Source organism: Rhinatrema bivittatum, chromosome 9, assembly GCF_901001135.1.
Source record: "Rhinatrema bivittatum chromosome 9, aRhiBiv1.1, whole genome shotgun sequence".
Taxonomy (NCBI): Eukaryota; Metazoa; Chordata; class Amphibia; order Gymnophiona; family Rhinatrematidae; genus Rhinatrema; species Rhinatrema bivittatum.
In genome coordinates this window covers 86502219-86524029 of record NC_042623.1, presented here as the reverse complement: position 1 = coordinate 86524029, position 21811 = coordinate 86502219, and the positions used below count along the sequence as shown (strand labels likewise).

The 21811-nt window shown below is 40.9% G+C and overlaps 1 protein-coding gene across 1 annotated transcript in view; it reads right to left on the bottom strand.

Annotated features, from left to right (window-relative positions):
- Nucleotides 1–21811, bottom strand: part of LOC115099561 (ankyrin repeat domain-containing protein 26-like) — a 462251-nt gene that overhangs the window by 283676 nt on the left and 156764 nt on the right. The window contains 2 exon segments of the mRNA XM_029617295.1: nucleotides 14591–14751; nucleotides 20655–20792. Of these exon segments, the coding sequence (XP_029473155.1) occupies nucleotides 14591–14751; nucleotides 20655–20792 (299 nt within the window).

Here is a 21811-nt window from a genome sequence, read left to right as displayed (position 1 = left end):
ACATCCAGTCATTGACCCACCTTCTCTAAAAATTGAGAGTACGTGAGATCCTCCGTAGGGGAAACTGGCTCCGGTAGCAGTTCTTGTGGATCAGATGGGTAACTTGTTGAGGACCCTGGGGAAGAAGATGAGCTGGGGGAATCCCTGGGTGGAGGCAAGGGCCTCCTAGGCTGAACTTTTGGCACTGGACCCGGTTTATGCGATAAAGGTGTCTCCAACGGTTCAGTAAGGAGTGGCTGGTGTTTCTGCTCTACTGACTAAAAATTGAGACAAGATATTCGTAATTTGTGAAATAGATTCGGAGGCCGATGTTGAAGTAGGTGGTGGCTTCGAATACGGTCGTCGGACAGACTGTGATAGAGCCTCCTGGAGGATGTCTGTGTCCGGTCCTCTTGGGTGGCCGACGTCCCTCAGTGGGCAGATAATTTTTGAATGAAGTGGATCCTGCAATCCGGAACTGCTGCGGTATTAGAAGCCGCAAACAGCCCAGAGAAAACTTCAGAAGAAGGAGAAGAGGATCCTGATAGTCGTGGAGGGGGCGGATTATCCTCCAAGTCCAGGACTAACAATGGTGAAGGACTTCTACTTCTTTTGTGCCCAGTTGGATGTTTCTTGTGTTTTTTCAAAGGCTGCGTCAGCAGCGTCAGTTGAAAGGGCTGTGCGCCGGGTTGCATCGGTAATGCGCCGGTTAACTTCGGTTTCGACGCAGCATTGTCGCTGCTCAGCTAATGCGGAGCGTCTGTACGTCAGTTTTGCTTCGATGCTTCTGTGCGCCGTAGATGGGTCAATGCTTCGATGTTCCGACGCTTTCGATGCAGATTGCGTCCATTGCTCATCTCCCGTGCTTTGCGTCGATGGGAGTCGCAGCTTTTTCAGTTGTTTTGGACCTGGAGGGTCCGTAAAACTGGCCCTTCGATGGGATTGGGCCTTTGGTTTCATCTTCGATCCCGGAGACGACCTAGCTGAAGCCTCAGAGGGGGCGTAAGAGACCGATGCATCTTCTCTGAGTTGGGTGATACGTGCAGCTCTTTCATGCTGCGCCTGTGGGGACATGGGTCCGCAGTCCCTGCAATTTGCTTGGTCATGCCTGGGACTCAGGCAGAGGTAACAAAATTGATGTCTGTCAGTTACAGACATAATTTTTCCACAAATCGCAAAACTTAAAGCCTGGACGAGGCATAGTAAGCTGGAAGCGATCCTTGTGGTAACCTGCCAATTTTTTATTTTTTTTTTGTCAGTATTTTTCCTCACAAATCTTTTTCCTCACAGGAGAGAAGAGCTCCGCATGCAGTCAGTCGCGTGGAAAAAGACAGACTGAGGAGCTTCGAGTTGGCAAGGGAACATACAAGAAGGATCACCTCACCAAAATACTTTGGGTGATCTTGGAGAGCTCCATCACCTAGTGGCACGGAGGACGTACCCAGACAGCATGGCTAATTCAGCTGCTTATCTATGGAAAATATTTAAATACAAAACATAACGTTAAAAACTATCACACTCATACCTTACATCTACACATATCTACCTAAAACACTCCCACACATCACAAATTAAAATGTATCACAAGTACAAAGCTACTCATAAATACAAATGCAAATACACCATACAAAAATTCCAAAATGTTCCCCAATAGAAGCCATTGTTTCGCTGTGCTTCAGCTCCTTCAGGGGGCTTTTTTAACTAGAATTATTTATATGCATAGCATTAAGCTACCAATGGGCTTGAATCAAGGATTTTTTGAAGAAGTTTTAAAGCAGAAAATCTCATCTGGTTAAGGTGGATAGTTCTCGATGTGGCACCGTGCCACCTGTACATTAGGTATGTTTGATTCATAACCTTCTTTCTAAATAAGGAAAGGAAATCACACAACAAACTATAATAATAGAAAATGTAAAAGTAAATGAAAATATTCTTACTGATTCGAAATGTATAATTGTGTTACTTACAGAAGAATAAAGGGAGAAATTCTAAATCTTCAAGCATATAAACAATACTGCCAAATACCAAAGCACTTAATTCATTTAATCTCTGTCTTCTAAAATGCAAATGAAAATGAAACTGAAACCAGTCTTAAATCATTAAACTGATGATCAGAATGCTAGAAGTAAATTAAATAAAAAAAAATGTTTACAACTCACCCAATAACGTAAAGTTATATAGAATCACCAAAGCACTTTAATCGCCTTTATTAGCAAGTTATTTCACCCACTGTCAACCTGTACAGACATCTGCAGGTTATTAAGGAAAATGTTATCAATGCAGCAAAGACCCTCCACCCACCGTGTGAGCTTATGCAAATTTATTAGCTGGAAAGTATAAGACGAGGGGGGGGGGGCAAATAAGGAGAAAATAGAGTGAAACCAGAAAAGCAACCCTGAAACCAGAGGAGGGACCCCTGAAAGAAAAGGAACCAGAAGAGCGAAAGGGGAGTCCGAAGCAGACCAGCACCCCCTGATATCGAGGAGGGAGAAGACTAGGTGTGGGCAGGAGACTGGAGAGAGGAGACACCCTGCTCAGGTTCAGAGAGTGACACAGGGTCTGAGACAGCAAGGAGCAAGAGCAAGCCCCAGACAGCCCGGTAAGTACCAGAGCCAGAAGCAAGTCTCCTTCCCGGACTGCCTGCCAGCTCTGTCAGTACCAAGTCCAGGAAGCAAGCCTTCTCCCTTGCCCTCATTCTCCAGACCTCCAGCCAGATCTGCTTCAGAGGTGAACAGAGGGTTCTTGCCTGACGTTGGGACCAGGGGTAAGTAAGTTAGCCATAAGTATTAATATATTAAGCAGGCTAAGGTTTATGGCATGTTTGCAACCACCCATGGTACACAACTTTCTTTAGAGTAAACTAGTGCTTAGTGGCCAGGATGTTAAAGACAGGAATGATTATCACCTTCTAAATGCCAAGTCCTGCCAAAACTGAAAAATAAAAGTCTATTTCTGAGGAGAACACATTGTCTTTTTCCTGACTTAGGATAGTGAAGTAAGGTGGGAAGGCAACTGGAAGTGTCCTGGAGCAGACAGGTCCCTCACCCCTAAACTTGCTTACAGAAAGGAGAGTTTCTAATTTTAGGGCTTAAGAAGGCAAACAAATTCTTCACTAGTTCTGATAGCTGGGAACCCATTGGCTGGGTGTCAAAGATGAAGGAGAGCCATCCTCTTCAAAAACACAGATCAACTTAACCTAAGAGCTACCTACAAAGCAGAAGAGGAATGGTGCCATAGCAGGTGTATTTGCTATGGCAGTGGCTATGTCGAAGGTGCTCCACACCAATTGTGTCAACAACTCCAGAATGACATCTTGAACCACGAACAGCATCAGCAATGTCTCTCTCCTTGCCATAGAACTTTGGTGCATAGGCTTATCCACCAAAGCACTCTGCTCCGGCACAATTGATAGCAACTTGGCATGCAGTACCAAGTGTGATGACTGTGCCTTACAATGCGAGCTCTGCACCTGATGACACAGATGGTACCTTGGTTGATCCTGGGCAAAGTAAATGGCTCAGTACCATGGGGATCTTCCTTTCTGTGAAGAATGATGTGATCTGCACTGAGTAGGCCCCTCCTCGACGCCAAGATGGCGTCGAGGAGGGGCCTACTCTGGTGGAGCCCTGCACTGAAAGCACAGATCTTTTCTTCGAATCTGAGGGGGATGGGTTCTGAAGGGGCTCCCTCACATCCTTCCTGTGCTATTCTTGGTGCCTCATCTGGTGCCACAGACTTCCACACCATATTTAGCCCCTTACCCAAGACAAATCTGGGGACTGGTGCCACTGTAGCTGTGGGGTGGGGGGGGGGGGGGGGATTTCTCATACTTGCAGAATGAAAGGGAAAAGATTCCAATCTTGATTTGCTATGCCAACAGTCCAATGATGCCTCACTCCTGGATAAGGAGTAGTGCCACTGCTCACTCAGCCTTGTGTTGAGACTTTGGGCTTTTACCTGCTGACACTTTTCTTAAGGCCTCCATCTTCTAGGCGCAGTGTTACTGCTCACTAGGGGGCATCTGGCCTCCATCTTCTAGGCGCAGTGTTACTGCTCACTAGGGGGCATCTGGCCTTCATCTTCTAGGCGCAGTGTTGCTGCTCACTAGGGGACATCTGACCACAGCTGTAGCAATTGAAGGAGTCAGGGTCCAGGCCTAATCAGCAACAGCAAATGGAGTATGTATCCAAGATGAACATCTAGCGCCCACAGATGCAGGCCATGAAGCAGCTGACTCTAGACTTTTTTTTTTGGCTTTGGGCTTTTCCATACTCATCTGAATCTTTTTTTTTTATGAACTTAAAACTTCTGTTTGAAGGGATGCTGAGGCAGCAGCAGAAATACAGCAGCAGCAACACGCAGTAAAAGTAGAACTAAGCCAAAAAAACAAAAACATTTAAGAGAGAGATAGGAATACATCTGTCTCATAGCTTGGACAAAAAAAATGAGGGTTTTATGAGGCAAAGTGCATGCACAGGAACTCCAGCGCAAGCTCAATAAAGTCTTTACTGAGTTCTGAACAATGGTTCTTTGTTGGTGCCATCAGATAACACATGCCTGCCTCTCGACAGAGAATAAAGTATTTTTAATGGGTTTTAACTGAAATTATTTTAACTGGCTTTAATTATTTTAACTGGCAAACTTACATTTTAATACAAAACCTATTATATTTGAACCACATTATTACATTACTTTTACTCGGGAAATATTTGAATGCCTCTAACATATCCTACCTCTGCCTTCTCTCCTTCAGGGTATACATAGTTAGCCTTTAGTCTTGCCTCGCAGGCCTTACAGTACAGTTTCTGCAACACTTTGCTAGTTCTCTCCTGTACTGCATTTATTTTATCTATATCCCTTGGGAAATGCAGCTTCTAGAAATAGACACAGCATGCCAGATAAAATCATACCAGTGATCTGTACAGAAGTATTACCACTTTTTTAATGATAGTTATTCTACTCCCAGATGCACTATAGAATTCTACTGGTCCTTCCTATTCCCTTGTCACACTGTTTGACAACTTTAAGATTACAAGATAAGATCCCTCCTTGATCTTGATTCTGTTCAATCAGTATATCACGCTCCCCACAATGTAGTGATCTTTTGGGTTTCTATGCTCAGAATGCATGATTCTACACTTTTATTTTTTCATTAAATAAGTAATGCCATATATTTTAGACCACTACTCAAGCTCTCTCAAATCCTAAATATTTTTCTACTATCCCTGAGGTTTCAGCCCTGACAACACTTAGAGGCTTACTTCCAAAAGACATTGAAACCAGCTTACTCTGAGATGCACTATTGCAAGAAAATCTTAGTAATTTCTTATACTATTTATGGCTTTTTATGTTAAATGATTTGGGGCTAAAACTTCTGGATAATGTCCCCAGATATTACTGTTTTATTATTTATTATTAAATCATTTTAGTTATGCATGCTCTACACTTTGTAACTTGCCAATGGAAAAGCATGTATCCGAGATGGGAATACTTCCCCATTAACCCTCTGTAATACTGTTTATGAACACCCTGAATACAGCTGATCCCATATTTCATTTCTATTACTTATATCTTTATCATTATATATTTTTCATGTAAAAACCCTCTCCTCCCTATTTTCTTTCTTAAGAGCATATTCTGGTATATCTACCAAAATATCCAGGCCAGATGCTACCATTAGATCTCCCTACCTGGAATTTTAATAGCCAAATTTCAATGGGTGTGCATGCGCTTCTGAAATTGCTTCTTTGTATCCTAGCTTCCCTCTGTTTCCTAATATTAACCCTCCTTATTCTCTTCATCATTTCCAGACATAGCTACAGGATAAGCTTGGTTCACATCATTCATATGTACACCCTCCATCAGCACCATTTCCAGTTAGTTGAAACTCTTGCTAATGTAGGATCTAACAGGCCGATTCAGTAAAGTCCGTGGGAGAGCGGATGAACGCCCGCTCTCCCGGCGCGCACACAGGTCACTCGCCTGTGCGCGTGATACAGTATTTAAATTAGGTGGTGCGGTAGAAACGGGCAAAAGGAGGTGCTAGGGACACTAGTGCGTCCCTAGCGCCTCCTTTTGACCCGGAGCGGCGGCTGTCAGCAGGTTTGACAGCCGACGCTCAATTTTGCCGGCGTCGGTTCTCAAGCCCACTGACAGTCATGGGCTCGGAAACCAGACGCCGGCAAAACTGAGCGTCCGGTTTTCGGCCCGACAGCTGCCGGCCCATTTTAAATTTTTTTTTTTTATTTTTTTTTTTTTTAACTTTTTTTTACTCTCCGGGACCTCCGACTTAATATCGCCATGATATTAAGTCGGAGGGTGCACAGAAAAACAGTTTTCACTGCTTTTCTGTGCACTTTCCCGGTGCCGGCAGAAACTAGCGCCTACCTTTGGGTAGGTGCTAATTTCTTAAAGTAAAATGTGCGGCTTGGCTGCACATTTTTCTTACTGTATCGCGCGGGCATACCTAATAGGGCGCTATTAGGTGCCGCACGTTGGGCGCGCGTTTTCCTCCCCTTACTGAATAAGGGGTAAGGGAAAACGCGCGTCCAAGGGCAGGTAAACAGTGCGCTCCGTCGGAGCATACTGTATTGTATCGGCCTGTAAATGCTTAGAGGATCCAGAGGATGCAGGTCATCTCACCTGAATATTCCTGTAACCCTCCAGATGGAGCCTTAGTCCTTAATGAAGTCATATCCCTCTTCCTTGCATTAGTCTTTCAATTATGCATTTAACTTTTTGATACGGTGTATCCTGTCTTCCAAAGGCATAAACAGGATCAGAAAAAGCCTCAAACACTATTACAGCTCCATGAACTTTTTCCTACATTCCCATAACTTCTTCTATCACCAAGTCTTTTATTCCAAAGTAGAAACAAAGTGTCAAGCTCTCCTAGCAATCTTATGGGTGAACTTTGTAATGCTTGGTGCCAGAGCGCCTGGCAGGCACTTAAACACCTTGATGTCCATATTGAAAGAGCTCTGGGCAACTGAGTTGGGACTCAGCCAGACAAACCCTGTTTTTTTCCTGCCTATCTCAAAGCTTCCAACTTATCTGAGTAGATTCAACTAAGAACTTAGCTGGATAAAACTTATTGGGATATGTTGGAGGTATTCCGGGGCATTTTAGGGCAGAGATAAGTTAGCCAGATAACTGATTTTCAGCATTATCCAGCTAACTTAGATAACTTTCAGACAGGTTGAGAACAGCCCTAAAGTTAGCCAGATAAACGTATCCTACTAACTTTGACATAGCCAGGTATATTCAGTGGGGCAGAGTCCCACTGAATATCCCAACCAAGTTAGCTGGTTAAGTTTATCAGGCTAACTTTGTCAGCTTCCTAGTGGCCCTGTATTAACTCCATTTTTCCTTTTCTTGCTCCCAAAGCAAGTCTTCTGACAAACATTTTCCTCCTTCTTTGGATCCTCTACTACATTCTGTAGATAATCTTCCCTGTGGAGCCTCCCTTCACTTTTTTCACCTTAGGACAATCAATCACTTACCAAGGCCATGAAGGAGTTGGGTAATACAATGTGTTCTATGTATCAACTCACTTTTCTCATCCTTATAAAGTCCACCATATTTAATCTGTTCCTTGCCCTTAGCATGCTTAGTGAATCTTTGGTGGGAGAAGGTATCCAAATCCTAATCAACCTAGCTGCTAGTCATACAAACTCCATCTTCAGTTCAGAGAGGTGAGCATAGATAGGGCAACACCAAAAAGTATCTCTGAAGAATGCTACCTCACAGCCACAGCACAATAACCAAATGTCTACTACTTTAAACTCTATTCTAGAAAAAAAGAATAAGCTGTTTCTCCCCAAAACTGTGAAGATTGCCTCACTGGTTTTGGGAAGAAGGGTTTTATAGTGGAGATAAAGTTTAAACAGACTATGGTAAGCTGCTCAAACAACAAATCTAGTCAATTGGTTATGGACTTGCTCCCAGAAATTTACCACCACTTAATTGCCTGAACAATATCCTCAAATATATTAAGGACAAATAGAACTAGGGATAGTTATTAAAAAAACAATAAAAACCTACAATATATTTAAATAATAAGCTTACCACCACCTACCAACTAAGAAATAAATACTTCTTGCAATGTTGTATCTATCCTGTGTCTCTTCCGCCTCATTTATGTTTGTTAGCCGTTTTTCTCTTTGGTTGTTCTCTCTTAAATTTGTGACAAGATTTGAGAACTCTAACAATCACAGATGTAAATGGACTGAAGGAAGGCCTGCAATGAGGTTGACATGAAGAACTCTGTCAAAAAAGAAAATAGATCTTTAAAATGACAAAAATGCCTACCCTGGACAAAAATAAAAACTGGAAGACTAAGAAGAGTAGAAATCTTCTGGCTGAAGGACCAGTCACTCAAGACTGCAGAAGGAGAGTTGTCTTTTTGTACAACTGGTAAAAGGAAATGGAGGTGGTTGGCCCAATAACTCAAAGGCTACTGAGTGGCAAATGAACTTTAATTCTCAGAATTTGGAAAAAGTTCCTTTGACTTAATGGGACAGTTCATGTGACCCTTAAGTACTAATATTGGTGATGTTTATCTTTTAAGAAATATACAATTCTTAAAAAATGTGTGTAGTAAAACTATAAACATAAAAAGGATTACGGTAATAACTGATCTGACTTTTTGAGTACTTTAAATGGGGCAATTTAAATATGATACTAAATAGACTGACATTACACAAGCTAAAAATGGAACCTATCAAATACCTAGGAAAACAACAATCTAAAATGCCCTTTTCTATATTTTCTTCCCAATATCCTATTTTTTTTGTGTTTTTTTCAATCACCTTAATGCTCACTCATCCTATAATCTTACAGTCTGAAGTCTACAATATTACAGCTCACTACATATGTGACTGATGTCATAAACATTGTAGTATGACACTTCATGAATTAGTCAACTGGGGGGGAAAAATAAACTTGGTATATGCAATGATCCAATACAGAAAGGCAATACAAAAACTGAGCATACCAGTAAACTAGGGTTTGCTGTAGGGAGGGGGCAGAAGGAGACTTAAGAATAAGTTTCCTTTATTTGAAAATATTCAGCATGCTTCTCTTTTTAAGTAAGCCTTGTCACAGTTTATAATATTTAGGCAGAGCATAGATTTTTTTTTATCACCATTCTTAAAAACGCTATTACTTCACTGATAATTACACCCTTGTAAACAAAGCATTGGATATCTTGAACTTAGAGATTATGGCCATTCCACAAGTTTTAGATAAAAAATAACATACTATGTATTTAAATATTCAAACTTAAAATATTAGAAATATTTATTTTTTTTGTTTTGTATACCGATATTCTGGTAACAATCATACCGGTTTACAGCAGAAATATAATTAAAATCACATGAAATCTAAATTATAAAACATTTAAATAAATTTAAAATACAATACAATACAGATAAAATTAAAACAAATAAAAATAAAATCAAGCTTTCTAAATAACCAAGTTTTAAAATCTTTCTTGAAAGTATGAAAGTTAGACTGTAATCTTAATTCCATCGAGTTCCATAATTTACGTTCAGCCAAAGATAACACTCTATCCCTCACTTTATTTAGATGGGGAGACCTGAACAATGGAATAGTCAGAAAACCTTTATTTACTGACTGTAGGTTATGTTGTGGAATATGGATACGTAAAGATGCATTTAACCATTCTATTTTATCACTATATTGGGGTAGATTTTCAAACCGCGCGATTTGGCGTACTTTTGCTGGCGCATCAGGCGCCAGCAAAAGTACGCGGGATTTTAGTAGATACCGCGTAGCCGCGCGTATCCGCTAAAATCCTGGATCGGCGCGCGCAAGGCTATCGATTCCGTATAGCCGGTGCGCGCCGAGCCGCGCAGCCTACCCCCATTCCCTCCGAGGCCGCTCCGAAATCGGAGCGGCCTCGGAGGGAACTTTCTTTTGCCCTCCCCTCACCTTCCCCTCCCTTCCCCTACCTAACCCACCCACCCGGCCCTGTCTAAACCCCCCCCCTTACCTTTGTCGGGGGATTTACGCCTCCCAGAGGGAGACGTAAATCCCCGCACGCCAGCGGGCCGCTAGCGCCCCGGGACGCGACCTGGGGGCGGGTCCGGAGGGCGTGGCCATGCCCCCGGACCGCCCCGGGCCGTAACCACGCCCCCGGGCCCGCCCCTGAAACGCTCCCGACACGCCCCAAAAACGCAGCGCGGATCGGGCCCGCCCCCCGACACGCCCCCTCAGAAAACCCTGGGACTTACGCGAGTCCCGGGGCTCTGCGCGTGCCGGTAGGCCTATGTAAAATAGGCGCACCGGCGCGCAGGGCCCTGCTCGCCTAAATCCGCCCGGATTTAGGCGGATTTAGGGCAGGGCTCTTAAAATCCGCCCCACAATGATTTGTGTATTAAACATAGGACTTTGTACTCTATTCTATATGTAATCAGCAGCCAATGCAAATCCATCAAAACTGGAGTAATATGATCATACATTTTTTTTTCCAGTTAGGGCTCTTACTGCCGCTTTCTGCAGTAATTGAAGCAGTCTAATAGTACTGAGGAGAAGGCCCAACAAGAGAGCTTTGCAATAATGTATCTTTGAAAAGATCAATGTAACACATTCCTAAAATCATTAAAATGCAAAAGAGGTTTTAATTTCTTTAAAATGTGTAACTTGTTAAAACAGTCTCTAATCATATTACTAATGGCTTTCTTCATATTTAACTCACTATCTAAAACTACCCTGAGATCCCTTGCAAAGTTACCTAAATTAAAATCAGACTGGCCATTTCTATAAGTCATAGTCATATTGTGGTCTAGTTGTTACATAAAAACACTATTTCGGTCTTTTGATGGTTCAGTGCTAGTTTCATGTGTGCAAGCAGTTGTTTAATAGAAGACGACATATATAACTCCAGAAGTCTCAAAGTATTTTCTATAGAATCCATTACTGGTATAAGCATCTGTACAATGTCAGCATAAATATAATGTATAATCCCTAATCCAGTTAACAATTTACATAGAGGTAACATATATAAATTGAAGAGGGTTGCTGACAGAGACAAGCCCTGAGGTACCCCCTAAACCAGAGCTTTCCAAACTTTTCATGTTGGTGACACACTTTTTAGACAAACATAATTTCGGGACACAGTAATTAGTCTACAAGCAAACCGGAGGTTAAAGGTTAAATGAACGAAATGTATTTCGACAATTTATGTATGTTTCCTTAAATATATACATAATAAAATGTTTCACGACACAACATATCTTGTGAAAACCTTTCGTTTATATTAAAAATATATAATATTCCAAGATTAATGTTATTGTTATAATTTATGAGTAACAATAATAAAACAAAGTTATTGTGTTATTCAATTTACCTCTTTAATGAGATATATGAGCTTGATGGGATGAACACAGCTTTTGAATATTTGGTGTTAATAAAAAAGTCCAAAGGGTCTTCTGCATAATTTTAAAAAGCTGGCCAGTTTCACACTATATAATTATTTGATAGCCATATAGAATTAGTTGAATGAGGCTATGAGAGTGAAATCTGGAATTTATAGGAAGGGACAGAATGTCAATATAAATCCTGCACCTCCAGTTCTGTAACTCTGTGCATCCACTGAAATTCCCCCAAACAATGGAGCTTGGATGTTTCCCTTACAGCTCATCATACTAAAATATATTTTCAAATGCTGGTGTCACCTCACAGTAACAGCAGCACAAACACCTTCCACTGCCAGGCACATTGTGAACTAAAATAAAACCTCGCAAAAAAGACACTCAAAATCTATACTGCAATCCCATTGTAACATAACAGTAATAACACCAAGGACTCAAACAACAATAACCCTACCTGTGAAAAAGCATGGGTAAATATTACACTGGGTCCTAGAATACCAATACACCACCTACTGAGGAAACAAAACAAACCCGATTGCTATAGATCCCTATGCTAGCAGAATCTCTCATCATGGTCACACACACAGACCAGAGACAGACCCTCACCAAATACAGAATACAAAATAAAGGAGCACAAATTAGACAAAAACTGAAATGGAAACTCCAAGAAGCCAGACTCTGTGTATTAACAATGGAAAAACAGAACCACCATTCCTCATAAAACAAACAAAATCAAGAAACATAAAGCATCAGTTATAATAGTAAAACCATACTAATAAAAGAATATTTTAAAACTACTGATAAATAGAATTTCTATTAATTAAAATCATATACATTTTTTACAATTTCCCAGAGGTTATCCTCTCTCACACAGACTCACATGTCTATTCTCTCTCACACATACACTGTCACATACATACACATTCATGCTCTTATACCCACCATAACCTCTCGCTCTCACAGACACTGACACACTCTCAGGCTCTAAGACACTCTCTCCCCCTCCACACACACCCCACACACAAACTCTTACTCCCCTGGATTTTCTCATACACACTCTCTCTGGCTCCCTCACATACACACAAACACACACACCCAGGCAAGTTCCCAATCATTCTCACACAAACACACACACCCAGGCAAGTTCCCAATCATTCTCACACAAACACACACACCCAGGCAAGCTCCCAGTCATTCTCACACACTAAAACTGACCCCCAGGCAGGCTCCCATTCATTTTCACACCACTCCCTCACCATCCCCCAGGCAGGTACCCATCCATTCACACACATACACCCCCAGGCAGGCACCCATTCATACACATGCACACACTAAAGGCAGAACCCCTCTCTTTCTTTTGCCAGCAACCTCGGAGCCTCTCTCATTCCTCTGCTGCCACTGATGCCGAATGGCTATTGGGGGAGGCGCTGATTGCTGCTATTGGCACTGAAGCCCATTCTGCTGCCTCCTCTGTGCAGGCCCTGTGGGTTTCCAGTTCCTCCATGCTGATCTCGTACATTGTGAGATCCGCATAGAGAAAGTGCTACTCTTGACATTAACAAAGATTACATGTGCCAATCAGTAAAAAGTAATTTATTTCTTCTTCTTTTTTTTACCTTTGCTGTCTGATCTTAGTTTTCTAATTGGTTGGTCCCAGGCTTTTTTGTTCCACCTCCCCTTTCTTATTTTTTTGCCAATTCATTTCATATTGTCTTTTTTTCTATTTCTTTTCTCTCCATCTATCTTCTTCCCTCAAACATACAGTCAGGTTCTCATTCTCACATGCTTTCTCTCTCTCTCACACACACACAGGCTCTCACTCTCACATGCTCTCTCTCTCATACAATCATTCATACACAGTCTCCCTCTTGCACATGCTGTCTGACTCTCACACACCCAGGCTCTCTCTCACTCCCACATGCTGTCTTGCTCATGCACAGGCTCTCACTGTCACATGCTGTCTCTCTCTCACACACACACACAGGCTCTCACATGCTGTCTCTGCAAACATTGAGATCCTCACTCCCACACCCAATCTCTCAACTCACACAGGCACCCAATCTCTCAACTCATCTCATACACGCACACAATCTCTCAATTCAGCTCATACAGGCACCCAATCTCTCAACTCAGCTAATACACGCACTCTACGGGCCCTCAGCCTCTCTCTTACCTCTGGGCCTCCTCTTCACAGGTCGCTGCAGGATCGGCTCTGCAGCGGCCCTGATCTTCTCGGGCTGATCCGATCCGCGGTGGGGGCCCTGCTACCGGGCCTCTTCTCGCCCGCTGCAACAACGCGGCTCCTCTTCTGCACGCAGCTGCTTCATCTCCTTCCTGCCCGTGCGGCTCCGGCAACATTTTTCTTCCGGGGCCGCGTGGGCAGGAAGGAGGCGGAGCACCTGCACATTTAGACGTGCCCTTTTTCTTCGAGCCGTGGTGACGTGAACTCACCACGGCCTTACCGATCTTCCGGCTGTGTGTCTGCGGCACACAGCACAACGATTCTTCGCTGCTCAGCCGCCAGTGGGATGAGCTCCACCGGCGGCCGCATTGGCTCCCACTTGCCGGTGTGTCACGTGCACCGGGCTTGCGCGACACACCGGCACACCTCAGGCAACACACCAAAGTGTCGCGACACACACTTTGGAAAGCTCTGACATAAAGGTTGGCTTGTTTTCAAATCAAAAACTAAACTGATGCCAAAATGTTTATACTTAATGATCATAAATTGTCATGTCCCAATGTTAAATTAACTTCATCGGCTCTGCTGATTCAGTAGTAGTTGGACAAGCAAAAGCACAGCTTGGATAATAAAAACTTATATAAATCTCATTAAGATTGTGATATGCATGGCTAAAGTTAAAGACCAAATTAAGATGCATGGTATTACAAACAATATGCCTTGAAGGGGGAGATAGAATAAAACCATAGAGAAAAGTGCTTCTAGTTTTCAGCCTGCAAATAAACAGATTAAGACTGGTTCATTGTGAGAATGAACTTCTCTACAGATTTTAAACATGTTTTTAAGCAATCGAATCACTTCTGCCCAAAATCCAATATCTTGTAAAATTTTGAGGAGTAAATAACTGACTTCAATCAGCACCAAAAAATGGATCAAGGATGATTTGTCCCAGAATATCTCCTCATGGAGACAAAACAGATATCAAAGAGAGAAACATATACAAAATAGGTCTCTTTATTCTTAAGAATCCTACCTTCTTTATCCATAGCAGGTCCACCCAATGTAAATACAACATCTGTGACTTTCCCTGGACTGCTAAACATCAACATGCCTTTTGTCTTGCAAGTGGCATAATAGGGAGAGGCCTGATTTGGCTTCTTTTTTGATCCATGCTCAATAATGAGATGAGAACAACTACAGAGGAAATAAAATATAACAATAGCGATGTAGGTCTTAGAAACTTGAAGCAACAGCTGAGATTTTTTTTCAAGCTAACATGAAAGGTCTGATGTATGAAGCTTCCCACCCCCATAGATACAAATGAGCACTTTACACAATGCAGCTGGCAAGGATATCAGATCATACAATTTCTTGTAAAAATGCTTCTTTCTCCTATACTGCAAACCTTACAGACAGGCCCAGCTAAAAAACTTGAAAAACAAAAGGAGAGTGCAAAAATACAGACATCTTTTCTATTTTCTTATCTTACTCTCCTTTGAGAGATTTAATGTATACACTTGAAAAGATAGCCTGTTTCAGGTTACACATCTCTTTGCTAACAGTTGTTTTTATAGTTATATATCTTAACATGTCTGCTCTGAATACAAATTTGTAATCTACCATGAGCTAAATAGGTAAAACTGAACAGAACTAGAAATAAATGCAATTTATCCCATAGGAAAATAATCTAATCTAAATTCCACAAAATTGCTCAACCATGTAAAATGAATATCTGAAGATATTCAGTGTGCAGCATTTTTTTTTTCTCATGCTCCAAATATAATATTTATCCCGGTTCAGGGAATATTACTCTGCTGCACAGAAATCAACTCCTGTACATTATGTGAAACAGGGGTCTTGCTCTAATTCTGTAGTGACAGATAATGCTCAATTTCATGCTGAGCATAACCCCTCTAGAAAAATTTAGTATAAATGCAACTTCTGTTTCATAGTGATGTTTGACAGTTACTTTTGGAGATTCAGATGTGGAATATTCATCTAGTTCAGGACTCCTGTACATTATAAAATCTATTCTGTCCACATCACACTAGATAAGTATCCAAATAGCTAACTCTTGTTCAGCTTCACACATGAAGACACATCAGTTTTAAACTCCAAAATATTTAGAGAGCACAAACTGGAACTATAAATCTTATTTGAGAATGACATGGAGCTAACTGGTACAAAGTTTTTTAATTGTGCCACAGATTAAGGTCTTCTTTGAATACTTGGTTGAACTAAAAGGAAAAGGCAATGCTGTATGTAGATTTTAGTGAGACACACAGCTGACTTCTGCAATGGAGAATTTACCCAATCAAAAGGTCCACCAATCTATGCTGATAGTATACCAGCCTTTAATCTATAAGATAAGAACATGCCATACTGGGTCAGACCAAGGGTCCATCAAGCCCAGCATCCTGTTTCCAACAGTGGCCAATCCAGGCCATAAGAGCCTGGCAAGTACCCAAAAACTAAGTCTATTCCATGTTACCGTTGCTAGTAATAGCAGTGGCTATTCTCTAAGTCAATTAAATTAATAGCAGGTAATGGACTTCTCCTCCAATAACTTATCCAATCCTTTTTTAAACACAGCTATACTAACTGCACTAACCACATCCTCTGGCAACAAATTCCAGAGTTTAATTGTGTGTTGAGTGTAAAAGAACTTTCTCCGATTAGTTTTAAATGTGCCACACGCTAACTTCATGGCGTGCCCCCTAGTCTTTCTATTATCCGAAAGAGTAAATAACCGATTCACATCTACCTGTTCTAGACCTCTCATGATTTTAAACACCTCTAACATATCCCCCCTCAGCCGTCTCTTCTCCAAGCTGAAAAGTCCTAACCTCTTTAGTCTTTCCTCATAGGGGAGCTGTTCCATTCCCCTTATCATTTTGGTAGCCCTTCTCTGTACCTTCTCCATCGCAATTATATCTTTTTTGAGATTCGGTGACTACAATTGTACACGGTATTCAAGGTGTGGACTCACCATGGAGCGATACAGAGGCATTATGACATTTTCTGTTTTATTCACCATTCCCTTTCTAATAATTCCCAACATTCTGTTTGCTTTTTTGACTGCCGCAGCACATTGAACCGACGATTTCAATGTGTTATCCACTATGACACCTAGATCTCTTTCTTGGGTTGTAGCACCTAATATGGAACCTAACATTGTGTAATTATAGCATGGGTTATTTTTCCCTATATGCATCACCTTGCACTTTTCCACATTAAATTCCATCTGCCATTTTGATGCCCAATTTTCCAGTCTCACAAGATCTTCCTGCAATTTATCACAATCTGCTTGTGATTTAACTACTCTGAACAATTTTGTATCATCTGCAAATCTGATTATCTCACTCGTCTTATTTCTTTCCAGATCATTTATAAATATATTGAAAAGTAAGGGTCCCTATATGCAGTTTTCCTATTAAATCTGTTGCAATGCCAGTAGAGAACATTAGGTACAGAATTCATATAAATTCAAGTTCCAGAAATTTAAAACCTAAAGGATCTTTGGATTAAAACATTACAGGCTTTTTTTTTTTTTTGCAAGAGGAATCTCTTCTTAAATATGATATAGTCAGAATAAGCAGAGCTACTCACCCCTTTGTGGTCTTATAAATTAAAGTTACAAGCTACTCCTTCGTGATCGGTTATCTGCTTGGGACATGAAGTATCATTATAGACTTTTTTGGATTTGCATAAGAAGAGCTTCCTGGGGATCTTTACTATAGCAGCTCAGATATCTGCTGCTGCAAGAGAGTCAGTTTTTTAGCACCATATTATGTGATTTGTATTCTTTTGTTCTGCCTCTCCTTTGAAGATATTTCCACCAAGAAAATCGAAGGGAGGTGGGGGTGTTATCATTTTATGTAAAACGTATATTGCCTCACTGTAGCTACAAGCCACTGGGCTAGAGAGATGGACTCACATTAACAAAAGAAAGGAAAGCCAACAAGGTTTTGTGCTTGCCCTGACATATATAATCTACATAGTTAAATTTAAAAGGTGCATTACCTTTTTCTTGGGTTGTGTTTTTTGTTACCAGCTCAACCTTATATAGCTGAGCTCAATAAACTGTTCTCATTTTTACATACCTATTTTTATATTGCTTCTGCCTTTCTTAGACAATCCACTAACTGGAAAACACAGCTATATTTCTAGAAATTGTTTTGCTACCTGATTAGCCTTAATCCTTTTTATTTCACCTGAATTCAGGACCCACCGAGGAAACGAGCCAAACTGACCGCTACACTGGTATAAGAGAGATGAATAACAAGTATCCAGTCCAAAACATACAACATATGCCAATTAAGAGGGTAATCTTCAAAAGACTGGAGTAGCAGTTTAGTGCTTAGAGCAGTGAGTTACAGACCAGTGAAACCAGGGTTCTATTCCTACTCCTGTTCCTTGTGACCTTGGGCAAGTCACTTTACCCTCCACTGCCTCAGGTACAGACTTAGGATTGTGAGCCCTCTGGGGACAGGGAAATACCTACAAGTACCTAAAGGCTTTGAAGGGCTGAAAAAATGGAATTTAACATTAAAAATAAAGTTATTTTGGCAGGGACAACATTGCTTTACTTGTGGAAATGGGCTTTTTGAAAATTGCCTGCCAAATAAGTGGGTAAAAGGACACACAGAAACTGTATGAATGTATTTTTGCCTGCAGTATGAAAAGGCATTCTTGTGGATGGAGTTTGGAATTACAGCCACATTTTTGCATTTTCAAAAGTATGCACATATTTTTTCCCAACAAAACTACGTGCATACATTAGCAGATATAAATATGTGGAGATAGTTTTGGAGGGATGATGTTCAACAGAAATGAATATGTATATTAAAAGCTGGTGTAAAGCTGCAGGTTAAAAGTACTCACTTGCTTTAAAACCAATATGGGCAGTTACAAAATTATCCTCTAAATAAATATCTTTATTCCAAGCACAGTATAAAAACTACCCAACTAGGGCTATTGGCCTGGAAACATTAGATCTAAAAACCCTTATCAGGCTGTAAATGTGTTGGCCCTGCCTCTTGATATTTCATGCTCAACAACCCTTTTGTAAAAACGCAGTTGAATGGGATTTTCAGCTGGTGATTCAAACTAAGTAATTCTATATTTTTAGAATAAAATTAAATAAATTACCTTTTGGAATAGCAAAGTTGTTGACCTATAACAGATGTTCTTCATAGACACCAAGACAAATCAGTCACACAAGTGGGTGACCCTATTTACAGCTCAGAGATGAAAGCTCTCTCAGAGCTCAGAAAGACCAATGTAGCTCTTCTGAGCATGTATAATGAATTTCTAACTGAAAAAAAGCTGACAACCTCTGCATGGTACAAAGTGGCCACCAATAAATGTGCAATTAAATCTCATATAAAGTCAATATGCGAAACACAAATTAAATCCTCTGTATATACCAAAATTTATATAACAAGAGCTATCAACCCAAGAAAGGAACACAGCAAGCACTTGTGGTAGAAACCTAATTCCAAACAAGTCAGAGGACTTCGTCTCATTTTGGATCTCTGAAACCTCAAAAAGCATCTAAAAAGGAAAAGTTCAGGATCAAGTATTCATCATTCAATTAGAGACCAACATCTGGCCTCAACTTAGATCTCAAAGAAGCTTACACACACACATCCAGATTAAACAAAATTCCAGGAAATTTCTATGTTTACCATAGGGAATGATCACTATCAGCATCAAGTTCTCCTGTTTGGCTTTTCAGCGGCCCATGTGGTCTTCACAAATTACCTTGCAGTAGTAGCTACTGATCTAAAACAAAATGATGTATTTGTTTTTCCCTACCTAGATGACTGGCTTAGATCAGATCAAGCTTGTTCCTCCATACTTCATATGATAGAAACCGTTCAATCTCTATTTCATCATAAATTTCCCAAAATCAAATATAGAGCCATATCATGTTATAGACTTTATAGGAGCCCACCTGTTTACACTACAAGAGAAAACCTTTATTCCTCAATGCAGAGTAAGTGCTTTGATATCCATAATTCTGATGATCTTAAGGCAAAGAAAAATGACTGCCTAATTATAAAATTGTTAGGACACATGGCAACAACAATCTATGTCACCGCTTTTAAACACCTTGCCATGAGACCAGCTCAATGGTACCAACATACCAACAAAATCCAAATATCTACCACTCTCATCAATTCTTTAACCTGGTGGTTAAATCATGTGAACCTAAAAGATCACTATTTTTACCAACCTCAGTTCCAACAAGCAGGAGTTCATTTCAACATTCGCTGGTCTCAAAGAACATGGTCACAATTAAAAGAATGCTTCAAACAAACCATCTAGAATGGAGAGCCATTTTCAATACTCTCAAAGTACTCAGTCCCCTGGTTAAAGAACAAGATAGTTACTTGTTTAGATTAAGACTATGTTCTATATCAATAAACTTCATAGCATACATCAAAACAGAGACTGACGAACAATAATCATATTACATAGGACAACATAAAATACACAAAATCCTGCTCCTATCTTGTATCAATACCCCAATACAAAAAAAAATTAAAGCCTCCTAGGCTGAGGTCAATACCTTGACGAAAAACTATAAATCTCTACCTAAATTCCACTATCTTACCAAAGGCTTCCCTAAATAGAAGGGGCATCAATCCTTTCCTAAATGATCAGTCAATTAGAGGTCCAATTTTCAAAATCATTTATGCACATAAAAGCTGGTTTGTGTGTGTAAATGGCTGTTCTAAAATGGACCTGGGCATAACACAGTTTCACATGTACTTCTACGTGCACTTGAGAGGCATTCTATGGAACAAAGTTTTTTATTTAAAAGAAGAATGCACATAAAGTATAACCTAAGTTACACCCTCTGAAGAGGAAGTGTAACTTTACAAGAGTGAATGTGTGTACGAACTCTGTCATTACCTAAGTATTTTCAAAGCAAACTTATGCAACTCCATTTCTAAAATACACTTTGTACAAGCAGACTTTACTGCTAGTGTATGCAGGCTGTTCGAAAATTACCCTTTTAATGAGCTCAATACATCTTTGATTATATATGTAAATTATGGTAAAGTACACATATTTAAAAAACTTACGCATGATGCCCATTCATAATGGCATAATCATCAGCTGTCCATCCTTTGTTGTCTTTGATTGACAGGTCAGCATCATATTGAAGCAATAGTTTCACCAAACTAATTTGACCATTACTGGACACAATCATGAGGGATGTTCTGAATCAAAAGAAAATATGTTGATAAATAATGCTAATGATTAAAACCAGAACTCAAACAAATCTTTAATCGCATTTACAATAAAGGGCCGGATTTTAAAAAGGTTACGCGCGCCAGGCCTATTTTAAAAAGGCCCGGCGATGCGCGTAAGTCCCAGGGCTTTACAAAAGAGGTGGGGCGGGGCCAGAGGCCTCCAACAGAGCGGCCATTGCCGCTCTGTCGGAGGATCGCGTGTCAGCAGCCTGCCGGCGCCGAACTTGCGCCTGCCCAGAAGAAGGTAAGACAAAGGACAGGGGGGGGGGTTTAGAGTAGGACTGGGGGGGGGGGGGGGGTTAGGGGAAGGGGGGGAAGGTCAGGTTAGGGGAACGGGGGAAGGCAGCGCAGCTCGGCGTGCGCCGACCCTGGATTTTATAACATGCACGCGCCTGCGCATGTTATAAAATCGGGCATACATGTGTGTGTGCCGGGTAGTGCACACACATGTAGGCTGCGCACGCTTCTTTTAAAGTCTACCCCAAAATGTTCTGTGCCCAAATGCTCCAAAACAAGGAGAAACAATTTTACCTGATAATTTCCTTTCCTTGAATCCTGCTATACCAATCCAGATGAGTGGGTTATGCCTTCCTGGTTGCAGCGGGAAGTCAATGTACAAGTTTCTGTGACATCACTCAGTATATGAATTTTGTGCAGCAGTGCCCTTGCAAAAGCTAATTTACTGGACAATCATCAGAACAGCAAATGTGTAAAAGCCTTCATAATTAAAGTTTTAGAATAGAAACTACTCCAATGCCTTCTCTCTTATCCTCCTCCTTTTGAAAGGGAAGGCTTGAAGAAGGGAAACTTCCAACAGATTCTGTTCTCTTCTTTTCTCCCAACAAATAACACATTATAATTTTTGTACTTTGCTACCTGCAATATGCTCTAGACAGGACACCCTAGATTCATTCCAGGAAGCTGGTCATGCGCTCACTGAAAGTGCTCTCAGCTCTTCTAGAACAGTTATTGTAATTATTACTATT